We start from the raw sequence: 24,031 nt of genomic DNA on the forward strand, positions 1-24,031 counted from the left end.
AGAATAGGATAGCAGATGAACAAGGAGGCTTTAGGAAAGGTAGGGGGTGTGTGGACCAGGTGTTTACAGTGAAACATAAACAAATACTATAGTTTTTAATTATGTATAGTAATACATATAAAATAACATTTTTACTTACCTTTATTGAAGATTGGTGATGGCATCTGGAAGATAGGGAGGAGGAGAGAGGGAGTTGGTTAGTGTTTGGAAGGAGAATCTTCCTCCATGAGGACTTCAGGTAAAGCCCTCTCTGGGGTTACTTCCCTTCTCTGTCTTTTAATGCCACTAGGAGCAGCTTGAGTCACTGGACCCCTGTCTCACAAAATAACTGTCCACAGTCCTCTGTTTCTGGTGTCTCTTTAACATTTCCCTAAAATGGGACATGGTTCTGTCACTGAACTTGTTGCAAAGATGGCTTGTTTCAGCTTGCTCAGGGTGGTACTTCTGCACAAACATTTGGACATCATTCCACTTGGCACAAATCTCCTTAATCTTTGAAGAAGGCACCTCATCCACTCCCTATATTAACACCTTTCGCGACATCAGCTTCCTTGATTTGTTCTTTCTTTGACAGGATAGAACCGATGGTCGACTTGTTTTTCCCATACATCCTGGCAAGCTCAACAAGTCTCACACCACTCTCATACTTTTGTATTATTTCCTTCTTCACATCTATGGTGTTTCTCACTTTCTTTACCACAGGGGTACCACTAACAAGTTTCTTTGGGCCCATGGAAGCTTATTTCACAGTCCCACACCCACTAAACACAACGAAATAATCGTAAAATGCGTGAATGAGAGCGCAGGTTAGTGTTCACTCAAGCATAAACAAAGCTAGACTGGTCACGGCGCCTGAGCGGGGACGCGAACAGAGCGGGCAGCAGACAGGTCCCATACCCGGCGGTCCAAAAATAGGGCCACGTTCGATAATAGGGACACAGTTTGTCCGAAAAAATGGTCCTATTTTCGAAACGTTCGATATGTGATACGTTTGATTTTTGAGGTTCCACTGTATGTACACAAGAGGGAGTGGTAAGAGAAGCAGAAGACCGTGGACTGACGGATGGAATAAAGTGCACTTATGTTGACGGTACACACAGACTATTGCATGAATCTAGTGCACTTAAAATTGTCCAGCAGAACTTATCTCAGCTAGAACTTGACAACAAAGCCAAGTCTGCCTTGTCTTATTACCAAGGAAGACTTCTAGGACCTTGATGACTGGCTTAGGATATGACTGGCTAAAAGTTTTAGATATTGATATATTCACACCACACATTGCCCTCAGACATGACATCTCCACTACCTCCAGCCTTCTCCTCGCTGCAACATTCATCACCCACGCTTCACACCCATATAAGAGCGTTGGTAAAACTATACTCTCATACATTCCCCTCTTTGCCTCCAAGGACAAAGTTCTTTGTCTCCACAGACTCCTAAGTGCACCACTCACTCTTTTTCCCTCATCAATTCTATGATTCACCTCATCTTTCATAGACCCATCCGCTGACACGTCCACTCCCAAATATCTGAATACGTTCACCTCCTCCATACTCTCTCCCTCCAATCTGATATTCAATCTTTCGTCACCTAATCTTTTTGTTATCCTCATAACCTTACTCTTTCCTGTATTCACCTTTAATTTTCTTCTTTTGCACACCCTACCAAATTCATCCACCAATCTCTGCAACTTCTCTTCAGAATCTCCCAAGAGCACAGTGTCATCAGCAAAGAGCAGCTGTAACAACTCCCACTTTGTGTGTGATTCTTTATCTTTTAACTCCACGCCTCTTGCCAAGACCCTCGCATTTACTTCTCTTACAACCCCATCTATAAATATATTAAACAACCACGGTGACATCACACATCCTTGTCTAAGGCCTACTTTTACTGGGAAAAAATTTCCCTCTTTCCTACATACTCTAACTTGAGCCTCACTATCCTCGTAAAAACTCTTCACTGCTTTCAGTAACCTACCTCCTACACCATACACTTGCAACATCTGCCACATTGCCCCCCTATCCACCCTGTCATACGCCTTTTCCAAATCCATAAATGCCACAAAGACCTCTTTAGCCTTATCTAAATACTGTTCACTTATATGTTTCACTGTAAACACCTGGTCCACACACCCCCTACCTTTCCTAAAGCCTCCTTGTTCATCTGCTATCCTATTCTCCGTCTTACTCTTAATTCTTTCAATTATAACTCTACCATACACTTTACCAGGTACACTCAACAGACTTATCCCCCTATAATTTTTGCACTCTCTTTTATCCCCTTTGCCTTTATACAAAGGAACTATGCATGCTCTCTGCCAATCCCTAGGTACCTTACCCTCTTCCATACATTTATTAAATAATTGCACCAACCACTCCAAAACTATATCCCCACCTGCTTTTAACATTTCTATCTTTATCCCATCAATCCCGGCTGCCTTACCCCCTTTCATTTTACCTACTGCCTCACGAACTTCCCCCACACTCACAACTGGCTCTTCCTCACTCCTACAAGATGTTATTCCTCCTTGCCCTATACACGAAATCACAGCTTCCCTATCTTCATCAACATTTAACAATTCCTCAAAATATTCCTTCCATCTTCCCAATACCTCTAATATTTATTATTTTTTTTTATTATCACACTGGCCGATTCCCACCAAGGCAGGGTGGCCCGAAAAAGAAAAACTTTCACCATCATTCACTCCATCACTGTCTTGCCAGAAGGGTGCTTTACACTACAGTTTTTAAACTGCAACATTAACACCCCTCCTTCAGAGTGCAGGCACTGTACTTCCCATCTCCAGGACTCAAGTCCGGCCTGCCGGTTTCCCTGAATCCCTTCATAAATGTTACTTTGCTCACACTCCAACAGCACGTCAAGTATTAAAAACCATTTGTCTCCATTCACTCCTATCAAACACGCTCACGCATGCCTGCTGGAAGTCCAAGCCCCTCGCACACAAAACCTCCTTTACCCCCTCCCTCCAACCCTTCCTAGGCCGACCCCTACCCCGCCTTCCTTCCACTACAGACTGATACACTCTTGAAGTTATTCTGTTTCGCTCCATTCTCTCTACATGTCCGAACCACCTCAACAACCCTTCCTCAGCCCTCTGGACAACAGTTTTGGTAATCCCACACCTCCTCCTAACTTCCAAACTACGAATTCTCTGCATTATATTCACACCACACATTGCCCTCAGACATGACATCTCCACTGCCTCCAGCCTTCTCCTTGCTGCAACATTCATCACCCATGCTTCACACCCATATAAGAGCGTTGGTAAAACTATACTCTCATACATTCCCCTCTTTGCCTCCAAGGACAAAGTTCTCTGTCTCCACAGACTCCTAAGTGCACCACTCACTCTTTTTCCCTCATCAATTCTATGATTCACCTCATCTTTCATAGACCCATCCGCTGACACGTCCACTCCCAAATATCTGAATACGTTCACCTCCTCCATACTCTCTCCCTCCAATCTGATATTCAATCTTTCATCACCTAATCTTTTTGTTATCCTCATAACCTTACTCTTTCCTGTATTCACCTTTAATTTTCTTCTTTTGCACACCCTACCAAATTCATCCACCAATCTCTGCAGCTTCTCTTCAGAATCTCCCAAGAGCACAGTGTCATCAGCAAAGAGCAGCTGTGACAACTCCCACCCTGTGTGTGATTCTTTATCTTTTAACTCCACGCCTCTTGCCAAGACCCTCGCATTTACTTCTCTTACAACCCCATCTATAAATATATTAAACAACCACGGTGACATCACACATCCTTGTCTAAGGCCTACTTTTACTGGGAAAAAATTTCCCTCTTTTCTACATACTCTAACTTGAGCCTCACTATCCTCGTAAAAACTCTTCACTGCTTTCAGTAACCTACCTCCTACACCATACACTTGCAACATCTGCCACATTGCCCCCCTATCCACCCTGTCATACGCCTTTTCCAAATCCATAAATGCCACAAAGACCTCTTTAGCCTTATCTAAATACTGTTCACTTATATGTTTCACTGTAAACACCTGGTCCACACACCCCCTACCTTTCCTAAAGCCTCCTTGTTCATCTGCTATCCTATTCTCCGTCTTACTCTTAATTCTTTCAATTATAACTCTACCATACACTTTACCAGGTACACTCAACAGACTTATCCCCCTATAATTTTTGCACTCTCTTTTATCCCCTTTGCCTTTATACAAAGGAACTATGCATGCTCTCTGCCAATCCCTAGGTACCTTACCCTCTTCCATACATTTATTAAATAATTGCACCAACCACTCCAAAACTATATCCCCACCTGCTTTTAACATTTCTATCTTTATCCCATCAATCCCGGCTGCCTTACCCCCTTTCATTTTACCTACTGCCTCACGAACTTCCCCCACACTCACAACTGGCTCTTCCTCACTCCTACAAGATGTTATTCCTCCTTGCCCTATACACGAAATCACAGCTTCCCTATCTTCATCAACATTTAACAATTCCTCAAAATATTCCCTCCATCTTCCCAATACCTCTAACTCTCCATTTAATAACTCTCCTCTCCTATTTTTAACTGACAAATCCATTTGTTCTCTAGGCTTTCTTAACTTGTTAATCTCACTCCAAAACTTTTTCTTATTTTCAACAAAATTTGTTGATAACATCTCACCCACTCTCTCATTTGCTCTCTTTTTACATTGCTTCACCACTCTCTTAACTTCTATCTTTTTCTCCATATACTCTTCCCTCCTTGCATCACTTCTACTTTGTAAAAACTTCTCATATGCTAACTTTTTCTCCCTTACTACTCTCTTTACATCATCATTCCACCAATCGCTCCTCTTCCCTCCTGCACCCACTTTCCTGTAACCACAAACTTCTGCTGAACACTCTAACACTACATTTTTAAACCTACCCCATACCTCTTCGACCCCATTGCCTATGCTCTCATTAGCCCATCTATCCTCCAATAGCTGTTTATATCTTACCCTAACTGCCTCCTCTTTTAGTTTATAAACCTTCACCTCTCTCTTCCCTGATGCTTCTATTCTCCTTGTATCCCATCTACCTTTTACTCTCAGTGTAGCTACAACTAGAAAGTGATCTGATATATCTGTGGCCCCTCTATAAACATGTACATCCTGAAGTCTACTCAACAGTCTTTTATCTACCAATACATAATCCAACAAACTACTGTCATTTCGCCCTACATCATATCGTGTATACTTATTTATCCTCTTTTTCTTAAAATATGTATTACCTATAACTAAACCCCTTTCTATACAAAGTTCAATCAAAGGGCTCCCATTATCATTTACACCTGGCACCCCAAACTTACCTACCACACCCTCTCTAAAAGTTTCTCCTACTTTAGCATTCAAGTCCCCTACCACAATTACTCTCTCACTTGGTTCAAAGGCTCCTATACATTCACTTAACATCTCCCAAAATCTCTCTCTCTCCTCTGCATTCCTCTCTTCTCCAGGTGCATACACACTTATTATGACCCACTTCTCGCATCCAACCTTTACTTTAATCCACATAATTCTTGAATTTACACATTCATATTCTCTTTTCTCCTTCCATAACTGATCATTTAACATTACTGCTACCCCTTCCTTTGCTCTAACTCTCTCAGATACTCCAGATTTAATCCCATTTATTTCCCCCCACTGAAACTCTCCTACCCCCTTCAGCTTTGTTTCGCTTAGGGCCAGGACATCCAACTTCTTTTCATTCATAACATCAGCAATCATCTGTTTCTTGTCATCCGCACTACATCCACGCACATTTAAGCAACCCAGTTTTATAAAGTTTTTCTTCTTCTCTTTTTTAGTAATTGTATACAGGAGAAGGGGTTACTAGCCCATTGCTCCCGGCATTTTAGTCGCCTCATACGACACGCATGGCTTACGGAGGAAAGATTCTTTTCCACTTCCCCATGGACAATAGAAGAAATAAAGAAGAACAAGAGCTATTTAGAAAAAGGAGAAAAACCTAGATGTATGTATATATATATATATATATATATATATATATATATTATTTATTTTTTTTATTATCACACCGGCCGATTCCCACCAAGGCAGGGTGGCCCGAAAAAGAAAAACTTTCACCATCATTCACTCCATCACTGTCTTGCCAGAAGGGTGCTTTACACTACAGTTTTTAAACTGCAACATTAACACCCCTCCTTCAGAGTGCAGGCACTGTACTTCCCATCTCCAGGACTCAAGTCCGGCCTGCCGGTTTCCCTGAATCCCTTCATAAATGTTACTTTGCTCACACTCCAACAGCACGTCAAGTATTAAAAACCATTTGTCTCCATTCACTCCTATCAAACACGCTCACGCATGCCTGCTGGAAGTCCAAGCCCCTCGCACACAAAACCTCCTTTACCCCCTCCCTCCAACCCTTCCTAGGCCGACCCCTACCCCGCCTTCCTTCCACTACAGACTGATACACTCTTGAAGTCATTCTGTTTCGCTCCATTCTCTCTACATGTCCGAACCACCTCAACAACCCTTCCTCAGCCCTCTGGACAACAGTTTTGGTAATCCCGCACCTCCTCCTAACTTCCAAACTACGAATTCTCTGCATTATATTCACACCACACATTGCCCTCAGACATGACATCTCCACTGCCTCCAGCCTTCTCCTCGCTGCAACATTCATCACCCACGCTTCACACCCATATAAGAGCGTTGGTAAAACTATACTCTCATACATTCCCCTCTTTGCCTCCAAGGACAAAGTTCTTTGTCTCCACAGACTCCTAAGTGCACCACTCACTCTTTTTCCCTCATCAATTCTATGATTCACCTCATCTTTCATAGACCCATCCGCTGACACGTCCACTCCCAAATATCTGAATACGTTCACCTCCTCCATACTCTCTCCCTCCAATCTGATATTCAATCTTTCATCACCTAATCTTTTTGTTATCCTCATAACCTTACTCTTTCCTGTATTCACCTTTAATTTTCTTCTTTTGCACACCCTACCAAATTCATCCACCAATCTCTGCAACTTCTCTTCAGAATCTCCCAAGAGCACAGTGTCATCAGCAAAGAGCAGCTGTGACAACTCCCACTTTGTGTGTGATTCTTTATCTTTTAACTCCACGCCTCTTGCCAAGACCCTCGCATTTACTTCTCTTACAACCCCATCTATAAATATATTAAACAACCACGGTGACATCACACATCCTTGTCTAAGGCCTACTTTTACTGGGAAAAAATTCCCCTCTTTCCTACATACTCTAACTTGAGCCTCACTATCCTCGTAAAAACTCTTCACTGCTTTCAGTAACCTACCTCCTACACCATACACTTGCAACATCTGCCACATTGCCCCCCTATCCACCTTGTCATACGCCTTTTCCAAATCCATAAATGCCACAAAGACCTCTTTAGCCTTATCTAAATACTGTTCACTTATATGTTTCACTGTAAACACCTGGTCCACACACCCCCTACCTTTCCTAAAGCCTCCTTGTTCATCTGCTATCCTATTCTCCGTCTTACTCTTAATTCTTTCAATTATAACTCTACCATACACTTTACCAGGTACACTCAACAGACTTATCCCCCTATAATTTTTGCACTCTCTTTTATCCCCTTTGCCTTTATACAAAGGAACTATGCATGCTCTCTGCCAATCCCTAGGTACCTTACCCTCTTCCATACATTTATTAAATAATTGCACCAACCACTCCAAAACTATATCCCCACCTATATATATATATATATATGCATATATATATATATATATATATATGCATGTGCGTGTCTGTGAAGTGTGACTAAAGTGTAAGTAGGAGTAGCAAGATATCCCTGTTATCTAGCGTGTTTATGAGACAGAAAAAGAAAACAGCAATCCTACCATCATGCAAAACAGTTACAGGTTTCTGTTTCACAGTCATCTGGCAGGACGGTAGTACTTCCCTGGGTGGTTGCTGTCTACCAACCTACTTAATACCTACGTGCAATCTCAGAATATAAACCACTTAGTCTCCCTTTTCTTAAATTTTACAATTTATTTCCTTTTCCCTTAGGAGAATTCTGAATTTGTAGATGATAGCTCCGAGAAGTTTGTTCAGAATACATTTTTTTTTGTCTGTGTTTCATTCAAGTGTAAATATATTCACTGTTGGTTTGTTCTGCCCACAGAGTACTATCGGGGAGCCGCAGTACCACACGCTCTATGAGACCTTTGCTCTGGCCAGTGAGATATACGATAAAGGTTTTCACTACCATACTGCCGTGGCAGCCATGTGGGGCGACCTGGCTGTCGTCCTCTCTGAATCCAAGGTTTTCAAACACTTGTGTAATAGTTAGTGTGTAAGGTTCTCAAACACTTGTGTACTACTTAGTGTGTAAAGTTGAGAACCACTTGTTTACGTACTAGTTATTGTTTAAGGTACTCAAACGCTTGTGTACTAGTTGAGACGAGAATTACATTTCAGTAACTGACGTATGAATTGTTCATCACATGGGTTGTTCATCATAAGGTTGTTCATCATGTGGGTTATTCACCACGTGGGTTGTTCATCACGTGGGTTGTTCATCACATGGGTTGTTCATCACATGGGTTGTTCATCACATGGTTACAACTTATACTTTAGTCAGTAGACTTACTGAAAAAAAAATTTGGATTTTATATTCTAACTTTATTTCTTTAGTATCTTAATTATGCAAGCCATACCCATCCTGTGGACACTACTTAAAACATCACTATTCGATAGGCATCATTGCAGTAATCGTGAATGAGCAATAAAAGATGCAAAATAACCACAGGGGAAGTTAAGTGATAGCTCTAGGCCTTTTGTGTTGCAATCAACACCTACGGAACTTGCAATGTTGCAGCAATAGAGTAAGAAATCTATGCAGATTCGTTCAGGGGGGAACGAATCTCAGGATTTCCCCCTCTGTTTCTGTAACACTGCAACCTCCTGATGTGTTGATTGCAACACAAAAGGCCTAGACCTATCATTCAACTGCCACTGATTATTTTGAATCATTGGTAGTAATGCTGACCTGTGTTAAACTTCTGTGGTTCAGTCCTTGGCACAGGTGGAAACTATGGGCATGTGCACCTAGCAGTAAGTAGGTACCTGGGTGTTAGTCACCTTACACCTGATGCCCCTATTCTCCTAGCAGTAAGTAGGTACCTGGCTGTTTGTCACCTTACAACTGCTGTCCCTGTTAACCAAGCAGTATCTAGGTACCTGGCTGTTAGTCATCTTACACCTGCTGTTGCTGTTCACCTTGCAGCAACTAGGTACCTGCCCATTAGCCACCTTACACCTGCTGTCACTGTTCATCTAGCATGTAAATAGGTACCTGGGTGTTAGTGGACTGGTGTGGGTGGCATCCTGGGGGAAAAGATTGAAGGACCACAGTGGAAATAAGACAGTCCTCGATGATGCACTGACTTTCTTTGGTTATCCTGGATGACTTATATTCCCTTCCCTGGGTTATCCTGGATGGCTAACACTCCCTACCCTGGGTTATCCTGGGTGGCTAACCCTTCCTACCCTGGGTTATCCTGGGTGGCTAACACTCCCTACACTGGGTTATCCTGGGTGGTTAACCCTCCAGGTTAAGATTCCTAACAAGTTTTATCCTACCTCTATTTTCCAGGTCCTTCCATTTTCTCTGGTCAAATACTCAAACTTCATCAGTAAGGCTCAGGATGACATTATTGAGCGCTTTGGACCACTTATTAATTCACAGAATATTTCACTAGGTAAGGAAATAATCTGGTATTATTGTTCTTATATATAGTTTGGTTAATATCATTATTATGCACCCCCATTCTCGTGGTGTGGGCGATAGTTGGAATATTAGATACATAATGGGAACTGTACCTCAACATTACAGAGGTACAATCTTGGGTGAAGCTAGACGTATGGGCAAGTCTTCCTATAGTTTATGTTAGTCGAGTGCTGTCTGTTGCAACTTGGCAACGCTGGTAGAACGGTATAGTTAATTTTCTTGTTGACCAGTGCGGTATGAAATTACATGCAATATTTATGACAGGTACGAAACAATACCCCAATAAAATACCATACTGAGGGTCATGCATCTTGGGAGAACACCTAAGTACTGAAACTATGTATAGTGCCAAAACAAAAGCATTCACATTGCTAAACTCACAAACTAGTATTTAGTCACTTAGCCATAATACCAACTTACCTCATAATTTTGTAATATTTTAAACTTAAGATTTAATCTAAGTCTGCCCGAAATGCCTAGCCATGCTAGGTGTTCTAGTGGTACACTCTGTAATTATTATTTTACTACATGTAAACCACACAATAACCAAATTCTGTAAACTCAGCATTGTAATCCTTATAGAGAATAAACTTTGAATTTGAAAGTAGCCCATTGGAAATAGGCCACTTTGATTGCCTTGAATTAAAATCAGTTTAACCTTCCATAGTTAGTAATCTGATTCAAATCTTCCCCATAAAGGTACAGCTTCATTTAAATATTTAATGTAATGGTTGTAATCTTCTTTTTTCAACAAACTGGCCATATCCCACCAAAACAGGGTGGCAAAAAAAGAAAAACAAAAGTTTCTCTTTTTAACTCTAGTAATGTACAGGTCTCCCTCAACATTCGCGAGGGTTAGGGGATCAAGAGCCTTGCGAATGTTGAAAAATCACAAATGTTAGGTGCCCCAATATATTGTAAGAATATATAATACAATACTGCTTCCTTAACTTGTTGAACCATGAACAATCACAAAATACATGAAAACATTGTAAATTGTACTAAATACATACTTGTTATGGTTTAATAACATGTATGTTATTAAATGCCACTGCCTCAACCACTGCGTGTCCCTACTACCCTCCCTCCGACCCCCACAACTGGCACCCAGCCCCCCCCATTACTGTATGGTGAGTGTTTTGTTTGTTCATTATTTGCTATTAACCCTTTGAGGGTTTTCGTCGTACTAGTACGTCTTACGCGTAGGGGTTTTTGACGTACTAGTACTCATAAATTCTAGCGACCTCAAATCTAGTGGGAGAAAGCTGGTAGGCCTTCATATGAAAGAATGGGTCTATGTGGTCAGTGTGCACAGTCTAAAAAAAATCCTGCAGCACACGGTGCATAATGAGAAAAAAAAACTTTTTCCATTTTTTTTTAATAAATCAGCGACTTTGCAGTGTATTTTCGTATAGTATTTATTGTTGTATTCTAGTTTTCTTGGTCTCATTTTATAGAATGGAAGACATATTACTGAAATTGAGATGATTTTGACTGGTTTTACAATGAAAGGTGCCTTGAAATTGAGCTCAAAGTAGCAGAAATGTTCGATTTTTACCAAACTTCAAAAGTAAACAAATCGTGCCAAGCGTGCAATACACGTCAACTGGTGAGTCTAATATTCTTTCACAAGTGCACCAATAATATTTATACCATTTTTTACACTAATGCAGTAGTCTGCATAACAGTAAATCTTATATTTTTTGTGAGAATAAAAATTCAAAGTGGAAAGCAAAAGAATATAAGAGGGGCCTTGAGATGTGACTAATGACTGGAGGAAATGTCATTTTAGTGCCAGGAATGTCTTTCTTGTTTATTCTGGACCCTATTCCGAAATTGGCATCTTTTGAAATTTGTGTGAAATTGGCAAAATTGCTAAATTCTGACCACTGTACTGGATAGTTGAATTTATAAATGGGTGGTTTCTTGCACCCATTCGATAGAAAAAATGGAGTTCTAGCGAAATATTCATGTTTTTTGTCGACTAGTACAGTGAAATTGGCCGAAAATGGGGCTCAAAGTGGGCAAAATCGCTGATCGGTAAACATCGCCGAGACCGCTAACTTTGCGAGAGCATAATTCCGTAAGTTTTCTATCAAATTTCAAACTTTTGGTGTCGTTATGATCGGGAAAAGATTCTCTATCTTTTCATAAGAGAAAATAATTTTTTTTTTTTTTTAAATTTGGCCGACCCTGAGAACGAGTTTCGGAGAGGGCCTGTCGACCCTCAAAGGGTTAAACTACAGTATAAATAATGTCAACCCATTCATGACTGCATATTGGAATGGCTATTCGGACAGATATTAGACGGTGACCCACTGCCTCACCCACTGCCTCAACCGCTTCCTCAACCACTGCCTCAACCACTCCAGTCACACTCAATCTACAAGCACCAAACACAATGAATTATTGTGAAATGTTTGGAAGAGCACAGAGACTAATGCTCACTTCACCATAAACAAAGCCACACTGACGATGTGTCAACCACTCCCTCCACTATTGCTTCAACCCTCGTATTTTTGTTCAATTTCCTTCTTCAATTCTATCATATTTAATAACCCTTTCGGGGTTTCGGCCGTACTAGTATGGCTTACGTGCCAGGGTTTTTGACGTACTAGTACGCATAAATTCTAACGCCCTCAAATCTAGCAAGAGAAAGCTGGTAGGCCTACATATGAAAGAATGGGTCTATGTGGTCAGTGTGTGCAGTATAAAAAATAATCCTGCAGCACTCAGTGCGTAATGAGAAAAAAAAACTTTGACCGTGTTTTTGGTTTAAAACAGCGACTTTGCACTGTATTTTCGTATGGTATTTATGGTTGTATTCTAGTTTTTCTGGTCTTATTTTATAGAATGGAAGACATATTACAGAAATTGAGATGATTTTGATTGGTTTCATAATGAAAAGTACCTTGAAATTGAGCTCAAAGTAGCAGAAATGTTCAATTTTTACCAAAGTTCAAAAGTAAACAAATCATGCCATGCGTCCAATACACGTCAACTGGTGTATTTAATATTCTTTCACAAGTGTGCTGATATTATTTATACCATTTCTACACTAATGCAGTAGTCTGCATAACAGTAAATCTTCTATTTTTTGTGAGAATAAAAATTCAAAGTGGAAAGCAAAAGAAATGTAAGAGGAGCATGGGGATGTGACTAATGAACAGAGGAAATGTTATTTTAGTGCCAGGAATGTCTTTCTTGTTTATTCTGGACCCTATTTGGAAATTGGCATCTTTTGAAATTTGTGTGAAATTGGCAAAATGGCTAAATTCTGACCACTATTGGATAGTTGAAATCGGTAAATGTGTGGTTTCTTGTACTCGTTTGATAGAAAAAAATGGAGTTCTAGCGAAATAGTTATGATTTTTGTCGACTAGTACACTGGAATTGGCCGAAAAAAGGGCTCAAAGTGTTCAAAATCGCTGATGCGTAAACATCGTTGAGACCACTAACTTCGCAAGAGCATAATTCCGTAAGTTTTCCATCAAATTTCATAGTTTCGGTGTCATTATGACCAGAAAAAGATTCTCTATCTTTCCATAAGAAAAATTTTTTTTTTTTTTTTTTTTAAATTTTGGCGACCCTGAGAACAAGTCTGAGAGGGCCTGGCGACCCTCAAAGGGTTATTATTATTATTATTATTATTATTATTATTATTATTATTATTATTATTATTATTGTTATTATTAGCAGTAGCAGAAATGTTTGATTCTTTGCTGTGTTCAAGAGTAAACATATGATGTCACCGTCCAATACCTGTCCGAATAGCCATTCCAATATGCAGTCATGAATGGGTTGACATTATTTATACTGCAGTTTAATAGCAAATAATGAACAAACAAAACACTCACCACACACTGGTGGGAGGGCTGGCTGCCAGTTGCGGGGGTCGGAGGGAGGGTAGTAGGGACTCGCAGGTGGCGGGAAACTTAACCCTTAAACGGTCCAAACGTATATATACGTTCACGCGCGTAGCACCCCAAATGTATATATACGTTTTCTTTGTCATTCATTCAACATTGCCACGATAAGCCTGAGTCACCTAGACATGAGAGAATGGGTGAGCGCACTCACTGTGTGCCATATTAAAATAATTGGGGATGCCTGGGTACCATATGCTCTTTTTTCCTTTTAAAAAAAACAGATTTTTTTTCTCTCAAAAAATTTGGGGCGCTACGTGAGTGAACGTATATATACGTTTGGGCCGTTTAAGGGTTAAATATGATTTGGTGGGTGGGAATTTGGCGGCTGGGAATTTAGCGGTAGGGAATTCGCGAATGTGTGAAGCCCACGAAAGTTGAAAACGCAAATGTTGAGGGAGATCTGTACTTATGAATGTCATTCTTTGAAGTTTTTATTTTGAAATGTAAACCTTTTTTAAAAGTGAATAGAAGAGGGAATAATTTTTGTGTACAGAATTTCTAAATGAGGACAATGACTGAAATCCTCTTCCAGTGTGAACTTCCAACTCTTGATCTAAGGAGATTTATCTAAGGAAATTTGTAATATATGGATTTATATATTTTTGTAAATGTAGAAACTTGATTATTTATATGACTTGATTTTTTTTTCATCGCAGAACACTTTACTAATGCTGGAAAGGCGATAAATGAGAGTGTTACCAACTTCAATAAAGCACTGGAATATTTGGACCTGAAAAGGTTAGTGGTAGTAATAAAGAAATATATTTTTACTTACCTTCAGACCTTATAACAGACAGACCTAATAAAATTTGTTGTAATTATCACAAGGTTATATTACGTATGTAAAATTCCTTTTGATTCATTCTTCCTTAATAAATATATTAAATATTTCTTGTTTCTTTTGAGGGACATCATGGCCACTCAGGGGAGATCCATCATGCTAGTTAAGGGTTTTTGATCCAAGGAATTGAGCCTGCCCTCCCTCCCCATCCTTGGATTGAACCTAATTATGTGAACACGTGGATCCCAGGGTCCCTCCTAAGACTGCTGAGATGTGGCACTAGTGTAAAAACACGTGCTTATGATAAATAACCCATCAAAAAAGGCACTGAGTGAGGAGCTCTTGATCCAAGGAATTTACCTTATTTTCCATTTCCTTAGCCCAAACTTGATTGTCTCTCATTCCCTCGAGGATAATACTGCAGGTTTGATCATTAGTGGATAAATATCAGCTCTTTCATGCTTCTTTAACAAAAAATATTATGGGATATCTTTTATAAACCTGTTTAAATCCTAAAATAATTACATTTAATAATTCGCTATTATACGAGAATAATGCTAATCTTAAACATAATTGTTAAACAATAAAACTGGGCAATGATTATTTTCCAATTCTATCTTACATCTAACAGCAAACTCAACGTGTAGAAAAACACACTATGGTTATGTTAGGACATTTATTAGAGGAAACATTTCTTCTAATAAATGTCTTAAACTGTACATAAGTGTCTTTTTTCACATCTTGTTAGTATCACCACAACGTTTCTCACCCAACTCAATATTTCAGCGCCCTGGCTGTCCGCCGTGTTAATGACCAGCTCATGATGTTTGAACGAGCGTTCATTGACCCTCGAGGATTACCTGGAAGACCCGAGTACAAGTAAGCTTGCTTCTTTCTTATGAAACACTTAGATATATACAGGGTGGCCATCACTAATACAGCAGTCAGTTATCCAGTTCCATCAATAATCCAGCACTAATTTCAACTAGCATTATTTCAAATTTCATCATTATACTGACTCAGAAATTGTGCAGATGGTTGTAAATCCACAGCAGCAAGCCAGTGGAGGAGAAAGCAGTGATGAAAATGAGGAAGATGTAGCAGAAAGAGTCTCTATTGATAGGCTAATTAAGTGTATTCTAACCTAACCACTCTGTAATCCAGCAAACTCACTAATCCGGCACACTACACGTCCCAGTGATGCCGGATTAGTGATGGCCGACCTCTGTGCACTCGCCAAGCTCTGGTTGCAGGGGTCGAGTCATGCTCCTGGCCCCGCCTCTTCACTGGTCGCTGGTGTGTGTGTGTGTGTGTGTGTGTGTGTACTCACCTAATTGTACTCGCCTAATTGTGGTTGCAGGGGTCAAGACTCAGCTCCTGGCCATGCCTCTTCACTGAGTGCTACTAGGTCCCCTCTCTGCCTGCTCCATGAGCCATATCATACCTCATCTTAAACCTATGTATGGTTCCTGCCTCCACTAACTCACCTGCTAGGCTATTCCACTTCCTGACTACTCTGTGACTGAAGAAATACTTCCTAACATCCCTTTGACTTATCTGGGTCTTCAACTTCCAGTTGTGACCCCTTGTTTCTGTGTCCCCTCTCTGGAACTTCCTGTCTCTGTCCACTTGTCTATTCTACACAGTATTTTGTATGTTGTTATCATGTCTCCTCTGACCCTCCTGTCCTCCAGTGTTTTCAGGCCAATTTCCCTTAACCTTTCTTCATAGGACATTCCCCTTAGCTCTGTGACTAACCTTGTCGCAAACCTTTGCACTTTCTCTAATTTCTTGACGTGCTTGATATATTTAACAAGTAGTCCGTCTCCTACCTTTGCAGGGTGACCCAAAAAGAAAGAAAATCCCCAAAATGAGAATACTTTCATCATAATTCAACACTTTCACCTCACTCATACATAATAACTGTTTTTGCAGAGGTGCCCAGATACAACAATTTAGAAGCATATATAAAGATACAATATAAAAAGTGACCTGAAATAATATAATACACTCAATATAGAATACAATATCAGGGCCCCAGTTATGTATATACCGTCCTATTACACATCCCACCAAACTGCCAATATCCCAAACCCCTCCTTTAAAGTGCAGGCATTGTACTACTCATTTAACCCTTGGAGGGTTTCGGACGTACTAGTACGGCTTACGACCCAGGGTTTTTGACGTACTAGTACGCCTAAATTCTAGCGCCCTCAAATCTAGTGGGAGAAAGCTGGTAGGCCTCCATATGAAAGAATGGGTCTATGTGGTCAGTGTGCACGGTATAAAAAAAATCCTGCAGCACACAGTGCATAATGAGAAAAAAAAAACTTTGACCGTTTTTTTGGAATAAAACAGCGACTTTATACTGTATTTTCGTATGGTATTTATTGTTGTATTTTAGTTTTCTTGGTCTCATTTTATAGAATGGAAGACATATGATAGAAATTGAGATGATTTTGACTGGTTTTACAATGAAAAGTACCTTGAAATTGAGCTCAAAGTAGCAGAAATGTTCGATTTTTACCAAAGTTCAAAAGTAAACAAATCATGCCAAGCGTCCAATACACGTCAACTGGTGAGTCTAATATTCTTTTGCAAGTGCGCCAATATGATTCATACCATTTTTTACACTAATGCAGTAGTCTGCATAACAGTAAATCTTCTATTTTTTGTGAGAATAAAAATTCAAAGTGGAAAGCAAAAGAATGTAAGAGGGGCCTTGTGACGTGACTAATGAACAGAGGAAATGTCATTTTAGTGCCAGGAATGTATTTCTTGTTTGTTCTGGACCCTATTCGGAAATTGGCATCTTTTGAAATTTGTGTGAAATTGGCAAAATTGCTAAATTCTGACCACTGTACTGGATAGTTGAAATTGGTAAATTGGTGGTTTCTTGCACTCACTCAATAGAAAAAATGAAGTTCTAGCGAAATATTTATGTTTTTTGTCGACTAGTACAGTGGAACTGGCCGAAAATGGGGCTCAAAGTGGGCAAAATCGCCTATCCGTAAACATCACCGAGACCGCTAACTTCACGAGAGCATAATTCCGTAAGTTTTCCATCAAATTTCATATTTTTTGGTGTCATTATGATCGGGAAAAGATTCTCTATCTTTTCATAAGAAAATTTTTTTTTTTTTTTTTTTTTAAATTTGGCCGACCCTGAGAATGAATCTCGGAGAGGGCCTGTCGACCCTCAAAGGGTTAAAGGACTTAAGTCCAGCTATATAAAAATAACTGGTTTCCCTGAATCCCTTCACTAAATATTACCCTGCTCACACTCCAACAGATCGTCAGTTCCCAAAAACCATTCATCTCCATTCACTCCTATCTAACATGCTCACGCATACTTGCTGGAAGTCCAAGCCCCTTGCTCACAAAACCTCCTTTTACCCCCTTTCTACATCCTTTTTGAGGATGACCCCTACCCTACCTTCCTTTCCCTACAGATTTATACCCTCTCCATGTCATTCTACCTTGATCCATTCTCTCTGAATGACCGAACCACCTCAACAACACCTCTTCAGCCCTCTGACTAATACTTTTATTAACTCCACACTCTGAATTTTTTGCATAATATTTACACCACACATTGCCCTTAGACAGGACATCTCCACTGCCTCCAACAGCCTTCTCGCTGCAGCATTTACAACCCAAGCTTCACACCCATGTAAGAGAGTTAGTACCACTATACTTTCATACATTCCTTTCTTTGCCTCCATAGATAACGTTTTTTTTATCCACATATACCTCAGTGCACTACTCGCCTTTTTTCCTTTGTCAAGCCTATGGTTTTTCTCATCCTTCATAAACCCATCCACTGACATGTCAACTCCTAAATATCTGAAAACATTCACTTCTTCCATACTCCCTCTTTCTAATGTGATACCCAATTTTTCTTTATCTAAATCATTTGATACCCTCATCACCTTACTCTTATCTATGTTCACTTTCAACTTTCTACCTTTACACACCCTCCCAAACTCATCCACTAACCTTTGCAACTTTTCTTTAGAATCTCTCATAAGCACAATATCATCAAAAGTAACTGTGTTATCCCCCATTTTGTATTTGATTCTCCATAATTTAACCCCACCCCTCTCCCCAACACCCTAGCATTTACTACTTTTACAACCCCATCTATAAATACAGTGGAACCTTGACTTATGAGTTTAATCCATTCCAAGAGCTAGCTCGTTACTCAATTTATACTCACATATCAAATTAATTTTCCTCATTTAAATTAATTCAAAAGCCATTAATCCATTCCTGCACTCTGGAGAAACAAGAAAAAATACTTGAATATGATGCTATTATCAACTGTACGGCTTATTTATCTATCACAATTCATCTGATATATCATAATAAACAATATAATTAGCACAGAAACATGATATATACTCTAGAATGAATAAAATAGGCCATAATATGGTGGCAGACGCAGCGGCAGAAGCGTCCGCCATTTCTGTCCCAATTTGACTATTATTATTATTATTTTGTGGCTAACTGCAGTAGATCACTAGGACCCATGGTTAGAAAAAAGAAATTTGGCCAAATGACTAAAAAATGCAAACAAGCATAAGAGAATTGCCTCCACAGGGATGTAAACGTGTTTACTGTTTACCAGCTGTGCTAACTAGCAGAAGCAATCTGAATTATTATTACATATGTATTGTGCATTATTACTATTAATTTAGGGAACTGAAGCTCTATCATTATTATAATTATTATTATTATTATTATTATTATTATTAATTTAGAGAACTGAAGCTCCATTGTTATAATAATAATATTATATTATTATAAGTACGTATAGTATTATTATTACCTGGAGTTTACCTGGAGAGAGTTCTGGGGGTCAACGCCCCTGCGGCCCGGTCTGTGACCAGGTTTCCTGGTGGATCAGAGCCTGATCAACCAGGCTGTTACTGCTGGCTGCACGCAATCCAACGTACGAGCCACAGCCCGGCTGGTCAGTTACCGACTTCAGGTGTTTGTCCAGTGCCAGCTTGAAGACAGCCAGGGAACTGAAGCTCTGTTGTTATTATTATTATTATTATTTTTTTTTTTTTTTTTAACAAGTCGGTCGTCTCCCACCGAGGCAGGGTGACCCAAAAAAGAAAGAAAATCCCCAAAAAGAAAATACTTTCATCATCATTCAATACTTTCACCACACTCACACATTATCACTGTTTTTGCAGAGGTGCTCAGAATACAACAGTTTAGAAGCATACACATATAAAGATACACAACATATCCCTCCAAACTGCCAATATCCCAAACCCCTCCTTTAAAGTGCAGGCATTGTACTTCCCATTTCCAGGACTCAAGTCCGACTATATGAAAATAACCGGTTTCCCTGAATCCCTTCACTAAATATTACCCTGCTCACACTCCAACAGATCGTCAGGTCCCACGTACCATTCGTCTCCATTCACTCCTATCTAACACACTCATGCACACTTGCTGGAAGTCCAAGCCCCTCGCCCACAAAACCTCCTTTACCCCCTCTCTCTAACCCTTTCGAGGACGACCCCTACCCCTCCTTCCTTCCCCTATAGATTTATATGCTTTCCATGTCATTCTACTTTGATCCATTATTATTATTATTATTATTATTATTTTTATTATTATAATTATTATTATTATTATTAATTTAGGGAACTGAAGCTCTATCATTATTATAATAATACAGTAGACCCTCATTGAAGAATTGCGGCACAATTTTGTGTAACACATCGTATAATTAATTTAACACGGTTCAGTTTGTGGGAAGGAAAAAAAAATTCTTTTGCTCAAGCGGCCACCTTGTGGAGCAGAGGGGGGGGGGCCCTCCAACCATCCCTTACCACTCCCTGACACCACCCCACCATCCCAGCGCTCGTAATTCATGTGTGTCCAGTCTTTCTCTGCTACAAGGCAGCTGTGTTTGTGAATTGTGTTATGATATTTTAATTACTATATCTTGTATCTGCCAAACAATCATGACACCCAGTAGGCATAGCAGTGTTGCTGAAAGTGGCATGAAGAGGTATAAGCACTCAAGTCTTAGAATTAACAAAGGTATTAGAGAAGAGATAACCTGTAGCCGTAATGAAGTGTTACTTTGTACACAGAGAGAGGTAAACATGAGTTTGTGTGACTGAATGACTGACTTACTGAATGACTGACTTACTGAATGACTGACTTACTGAATGACTGACTTACTGAATGACTGACTTACTGGCTGACTGACTGACTTACTGAGTGACTTGACTGACTGAGTGACTTGACTTACTGAGCGACTTATTATTATTATTATTAATTATTAATTATTAATTATTATTATTATTATTAATTCCTTATTAATTATTATTAATTCCTTAGATCAAGAGCTCCTCACCAGCATCAAGGAACCTTGATGCTGGTGAGGGGATCTTGATCTAGGGGAATTGGATCTGTGCTCTAGTTACTTTAGTAATAATAATAACACTAATAATAATAATTATTATTTTTATTATAATAACGAACGCCGCTAACACAATGCACTGTTTACCTCACTGTGGGAGCAATTCTCTCCTGCTTTGCTTACATTTCTAACAGTCATTTGGCCAAATTTCATTTTTCTAACCATGGGTCCTAAGAAAGTAAGTGTAAAGAACAGTTCTGAGAACAAAAAGGGAATGATTTCCATGGAATTAAAGCATGAAATCATAGATAAACAAGATTAATCTATGATTTCAGGTTTTGGGTTGAGGGGAAGAGGAGGGGGGAGCTGGCTCATGACTCAAACATTGGCTCGTAACTCAGAGCAAAAAATCAACCAAGGGACGACTTGTATCTCAAAAAACTCTTACGTTGGGACACTCGTAAGTCAAGATTCCACTATATGTTAACTCTTTCAGGGTCCCCAGGCCCTCTCCCAGACTTGTTCTCAGATTTTTAGATTTTGCCACCGAAGTGGCTAGTTTATTGTGCACCCCATATCCATCCTGTGGACGGTAGCGCGAGAGCATATGGATACACAAAAGGCCTAGGAACTAGGCCCCAAAGGGTTAACAGGAATACATATGGATTTATATCTACATATCTATAGTTCACTTATCTGTTACAAGCAAATTTAGGAAATTTGCTTAGTATATCTGGTATCTTATTTTCATTAATAAGATATCTTGACATGTCACATAGGTTATTATACTGTCTGTCTCTGTATTCCTCAATGAGTGAACAATTAAGCACATAGTGTTCAAGAGAGTGACCATATGCCTGATCACATAATTTACATTTAGTTTGATCATCTGTGTCTCCCAAACTGCCAGAAGTACTTGTAACCAAGCCTAAGCCTGGCCACTACAACATAAGTCAGTCTGTTCACATTGCAAGTTGCTCCATAAACATACTTATCTACGTTCATGTTATCATAGTAGGTTATAGATCTACTCAGGCTTCTAACTTCATTCCTATAACAATCATTTTCATTATTTACTTCTCTCCTAATATTATTCCTAATGCTAGACACAGTTATACCAAAGTTATATTCTACGTTCTCCTTCTGGATACTCTTCTTGGCTAACATATCAACTTTATCATGAAGGAGTAATCCAATGTGTGATGGGATCCATAGCAATTGTACATTAATTCCTTTGTCCCTAATTTTTGAGTATCTATACCTGGCTTCCCCAATGAGCATGTTGTTGGAGTCATTATATGAGTCAAGAGCCTTCAGTGATGACATAGAATCAGTAATGATGACAGAGTCAAGCTCAGTGTCATAGGTTAGCTTTACTTGTTCTCAGGGTCGCCCAAATTTCAAAAAAAAAAAAAAAAAAAAAAATATTTTTTCTTATGAAAAGATAGTGAATCTTTTCCCGATCATAGACACCAAAAGTATAAAATTTGATGGAAAACTTACGGAATTATGCTCTCGCGAAGTTAGAGGTCTTGACGATGTTTATGCATCGGCGATTTTGCCCACTTTGAGCCCTATTTTCGGCCAATTCCAGTGTACTAGTCGACAAAAACCGTAACTATTTCACTAGAACTCCATTTTTTCTATTGAATGAGTACAAGAATCCACCCATTTACCGATTTCAACTATCCTATACAGTGGTCAGAATTTAGCAATTTTGCCAATTTCACACAAATTTCAAAAGATGCCAATTTCCAAATAGGGTCCAGAATAAACAAGACATTCCTGGCACTAAAATAACATTTCCTATGTTCATTAGTCACGTCCCCACGCCCCTCTTACATTCTTTTCTTTCCACTTTGAATTTTTATTCTCACAAAAAATAGAAGATTTACTGTTATGCAGACTACTGCATTAGTGTAGAAATGGTATAAATAATATCAGCACACTTGTGAAAGAATATTAGACTCACCAGTTGACATGTATTGGACGCTTAGCATGATTTGTTTACTTTTGAACTTTGGTAAAAATTGAACATTTCTGCTACTTTGAGCTCAATATCAAGGTACTTTTCATAGTAAAACCAGTCAAAATCATCTCAATTTCTGTAATGTGTCTTCCATTCTATAAAATGAGACCAGGAAAACTAGAATACAATAATAAATACCATACGAAAATACAGTGCAAAGTTGCTGTTTTAATCCAAAAACATGGTCAGTTTTTTTTTTCTCATTACGCATTGTGTGCTGCAGGATTTTTTTTATACTGCGCACACTGACCACATAGACCCATTCATTCATATGTAGGCCTACCAGCTTTCTCTCACTACATTTGAGGGCGCTAGAATTTAGGCATACTAGTACGTCAAAAACCCTGGTGCGTAAGCCGTACTAGTACGTCCGAAACCCTGAAAAGGTTAAACAACCATGGTGACATTGCACATCTCTGTCTAAGACCTACTTTTACCGGGAAGTAATCTCCCTCTCTTCTACACACCCTAACCTGAGCCTCATTATCCTCATAAAAACTTTACAGATTAGTAACTTACTTCCAATTCCATATACATGTACTTGTAATGTCTGCCCCATTGCTCCTGTATCCACTCTATCATATGCCTTTTTTAAATCCATAAATGCAATGAAAACTTCCCTACCTGTATCTAAATACTGTTCACATGTATGCTTCAATGTAAACACTAGATCTACACATCCCCTACCCACTCTAAAGCCTCCTTTCTCATCCGCATTCCTACTCTCTCTGTCTTGCCTCTAATTCTTTCAGTAATAACCCTAATGTATACTTTTCCTGGTATACTCAGTAAACTTATTCCCCTATAATTTTTACAATCTCTTTTGTCCCCCTTCCCTTTATATAAAGGAACTATACAAGCTCTCTGCCAATCCCTAGGTACCTTCCCCTATTTGAAAGGCAAACCATTTTTTTCACCAGAAACCATATAAAACGAAAGGTAAACTACATTTCCACCACACACACACAATGTTTGTTTCTCCATTTTTATGATAGTCACAGCAGACACCTTCACTGACTTTCCATGTTAATTAGCATCTCTTATGCATTTAGTATCATATATATATTAAATTGTCATTTATTTTCCCATTAATTAGGTCTTTGCAGTAGAGAAACAACCTGAGTCA

The 24,031-nt window shown here is 39.3% G+C and overlaps 2 protein-coding genes across 3 annotated transcripts in view; both read left to right on the top strand.

Moving 5' to 3' along the window:
* The window catches only part of LOC128692171 (N-acetylated-alpha-linked acidic dipeptidase 2), a 273,078-nt gene that overhangs the window by 247,193 nt on the left and 1,854 nt on the right, over positions 1-24,031 (top strand). For both annotated transcript variants that reach the window (XM_070089594.1, XM_070089595.1), the window contains 4 exons: positions 8,168-8,308; positions 9,641-9,746; positions 14,361-14,442; positions 15,272-15,364. In XM_070089594.1, coding sequence (XP_069945695.1) covers positions 8,168-8,308; positions 9,641-9,746; positions 14,361-14,442; positions 15,272-15,364 — 422 coding nt within the window. The remainder of the gene's footprint in view (positions 1-8,167; positions 8,309-9,640; positions 9,747-14,360; positions 14,443-15,271; positions 15,365-24,031) is intronic.
* Positions 1-24,031, top strand: part of LOC128690643 (quinone oxidoreductase-like protein 2 homolog) — a 172,183-nt gene that overhangs the window by 51,539 nt on the left and 96,613 nt on the right. The window lies entirely within an intron of this gene.

The sequence above is a fragment of the Cherax quadricarinatus genome, chromosome 29, assembly GCF_038502225.1.
Source record: "Cherax quadricarinatus isolate ZL_2023a chromosome 29, ASM3850222v1, whole genome shotgun sequence".
Taxonomy (NCBI): domain Eukaryota; kingdom Metazoa; phylum Arthropoda; class Malacostraca; order Decapoda; family Parastacidae; genus Cherax; species Cherax quadricarinatus.